Consider the following 3,250-nt stretch of genomic DNA (forward strand, 5'->3'; position numbering starts at 1 on the left):
AGAGCATTTCTTTGCAAACTCATGTGCATCCTTGTAGAGGGACGACCAATAATATCTACTCTGGAGAACTTTAGCGGCGGTGCGAATACCACCATGGTGACCTCCCACTGGAGATGTATGACAAGCATGGAGAATTTCCACCGCTTTTTCTTCCGAAACACACCTTCTAATAACATGGTCAACACACTCTCGAAACAAGTATGGTTCATCCCGAAAGTACTTTTTAACATCGAACATGAACCTCTTATGTTTGTAAAAGGTCAACTCATCCGGCATCAGCCCACACACAATGTAATTTGGAAAATCTGCATACCATGGCGTATATTTGAGAGATATTGCAAACACCTATTCATCGGGGAAGGAGTCATCTATGTCGACCTCATGCTTATCATTTTCCCTTACTTCCAGCCTTGATAAGTGATCAGCCACTTGGTTTTCGCATCCTTTTTGATCTTTTACCTCAAAATCAAATTCCTGAAATAGTAGCTCCCACCTTATCATTCTTGGTTTTGCATCTTTCTTTGCCATCAAGTAACGGAGTGCAGCACGATCAGTATGTACGATTACTTTGGTGCCTAGCAAGTATGCCCAGAACTTTTCAAATGCATAGACTACCGCAAGCTACTTTTGTTTAGTGACTGTATAATTTTGCTGGGCACTATTTAAAGTCTTGCTTGCGTAATATATTGGGTGAAATAGTTTGTTGCACTTTTTACCCAACACGAACCCTAATGCCATACCGCTAGCATCACATATTAATTGAAAAGATTCAGACCAGTTAGGGCTGATAATGATCGGGGTGGATACTAGTTTCTCTTTCAAACACTGAAATGCAACCATACAAGCATCATTAAAATAGAATTTCACTTCTTTCTCTAAGAGTTTGCATAATGGTTGTGCAATCTTTGAGATGTCTTTAATGAACCTTCGGTAGAACCCTGCATGCCCCAAGAAGCTGCGAACACCCTTCACTGAAATCAATGGGGGTAATTTCTCAGTGACTTCAATTTTTGCCTTGTCAACTTCCAGCCGCTTTTGCGATATGCCAAAGAACGATACCTTCTTTCACCATAAAGTGACATTTCTCCCAATTCAAACAAAATTCGTTTCCACGCATCTTTGGAGTACCTGCCCTAAGTGTGTCAAACATTCTTCAAACGTATCCCCTAGGACTCAGAAGTCGTCCATGAATACCTCCATAGAGTCTTCAACCATATCCGCAAAAATAGACAACATGCAACGCTGAAATGTTGATGGGGCATTACATAGACCGAATGACATCCTTTCGAATGCAAATGTTCCATAAGGGCAAGTAAAAGTGGTTTTCACTTGGTCTTCCGGTGCAATAGAGATTTGATTGTAACCGGAGTACTCATCCAAAAAATAAGACCACCCTCTTTCTGAGAACCGGTCAAGCATCTGGTCCATAAAGGGCATTGGAAAATGGTCTTTCTCGGTCCGTGAGTTAAGCTTTCGATAGTCCATGCATACTCTCCACCCAGTCACTGGTCTTGTCGGCACACGTTCTCCTTTTGCATTTGGGACTACGGTTATACTTCCATTTTCCGGTACACATTGCACCGGACTTACCCACTTACTATCTATAATAGGGTAGATCACTCCCGCATCTAGCCACTTGATGATTTCCTTTTTTCACCACCTCTTGCATTGGAGGGTTCAATCTCTGTTGATGCTCCACACTAGGTTTACATTCACTGTAGAGCTGAATCTTGTGAGTACAGATGCCAGAAGGAATCCCTACTATATCGGCTATTGTCCATCCAATAGCTTTTATATGTTTCCGCAGTACTTCAATGGGCAATTTCACCTGCTTTTCAAGAAAATCGGCTGCTATAACCACTGGTAAAGTTTTATTTGCTCCTAAGAAAGCATATTTGAGGTGAGAGGGTAAGGCTTTTAACTCTAAGACTCAGTGGTTCTTCTGTTGATGGCTTTGCAGGAGGACTTTCTCTATTTTTCAGGTTGATATCCAACTTGATTTGATTCCTTGAATATACTCCTAACCCCGATAAGGAAGCTATCACTTCCTCATAGCCTTGAACTTCTGATTCATCATAATTGGCAATTACAGATTCAAGGGGTTCATTCTTTCGCATTAAATGGCTCACACTTGCCACTGCCTCAACTATAACATCCTCAGTAGACACCACATGGATATTACTTTGTTGCTTCATGAATTTACAGATATTGAAGGTCACCTCATCATCGTTCACACAGAACTTCAATTTCCCGCTTTCGATATCCACCAATGCTCTCTCGATAGCTAAGTATGGCCTTCCTAAAATAATGGGGATTTCAGCATCGATTTCACAATCTAGAATCACAAAATCAGCCGGAAAGATGAACCGATCCACTTTTACCAATATGTCATAGAGTATCCCCACTGGGTGCTTGTTGAATCGATCAGCCATAAGGAGTCTCATTGTGGTTGCCTTTGGTTCACCCAAACCAAGTTGCTTGTATATTGCATAGGGCATCAAGTTAATAATTGCTCCTAAATCACACAAAGCTTTAGCGAATTGGAGCATGCCAATTGTGCACGGGATTGTGAATGCCTCAGGATCTTCTTTCTTAGTGATTGACTGATTTGTCATAATTGCACTGCAACTATGGGGCACCTCAATCATTTCATAGTCCAAGCTCATTTTCTTTGTAACCTGCTCTTTTATGAATTTGGCGTATCCCAACATTTCCAACAATGCTTCCACCAGAGGAAGGTTAATTGATAAGTTCTTGAATACTGACAAAAATTTTCTGAACTTCTCATCTTCATTCTTCTTTTTCAAACGTTGGGGAAATGGTGGAGGTATCTTGGGTAAAGGGTGCATGACTTTTTGAACTTGAACTTGTTGCTCTGCTTCCTCCTATGGTTCTTTGGTAAGGTTTTGTCGAATAGGTAATTCTTGTTCTTCCACATCTTGGCTCTCTTCATGCTTTTGAGGATCCTCATCTTCCATCACATTCCCTATTGCCACCTTGCCGCTACGGGTAACTACAACCAGCTCTCTTTCAATATCTTCCATCGATGTTTTGGACGTTAATTGAGCTGATAATAGACTCAATTTACCTTCCATCATTTTGATGGCATCAGCATGAGAATTCACTTTACTGTTCAATGATGAAAAGTCATCTTTCATCCCTTTTAGCAAATCATCAGACCCTTCAACTTTATCGAGTATGCGCGATAATAAATCATTTACTCGAGGACTATTTGCACTCCCTTTAGATT

General features: G+C 40.9%; 1 protein-coding gene across 1 annotated transcript in view; it reads right to left on the reverse strand.

The window, feature by feature from the left end:
* LOC107061980 (uncharacterized) overlaps window positions 1–2,849 on the reverse strand; it is a 3,756-nt gene extending 907 nt beyond the window's left edge. The window contains exons 1-6 of the mRNA XM_015312100.1: window positions 1,923–2,849; window positions 1,711–1,828; window positions 1,195–1,601; window positions 741–825; window positions 460–575; window positions 70–345 (exon numbers count right to left, since the gene is read on the reverse strand). Coding sequence (XP_015167586.1) covers window positions 70–345; window positions 460–575; window positions 741–825; window positions 1,195–1,601; window positions 1,711–1,828; window positions 1,923–2,849 — 1,929 coding nt within the window. The remainder of the gene's footprint in view (window positions 1–69; window positions 346–459; window positions 576–740; window positions 826–1,194; window positions 1,602–1,710; window positions 1,829–1,922) is intronic.
* Window positions 2,850–3,250: the final 401 nt, after the last annotated feature.

This window comes from Solanum tuberosum, unplaced genomic scaffold (genome assembly GCF_000226075.1).
Source record: "Solanum tuberosum cultivar DM 1-3 516 R44 unplaced genomic scaffold, SolTub_3.0 scf00187, whole genome shotgun sequence".
Classification (NCBI taxonomy): Eukaryota; Viridiplantae; Streptophyta; class Magnoliopsida; order Solanales; family Solanaceae; genus Solanum; species Solanum tuberosum.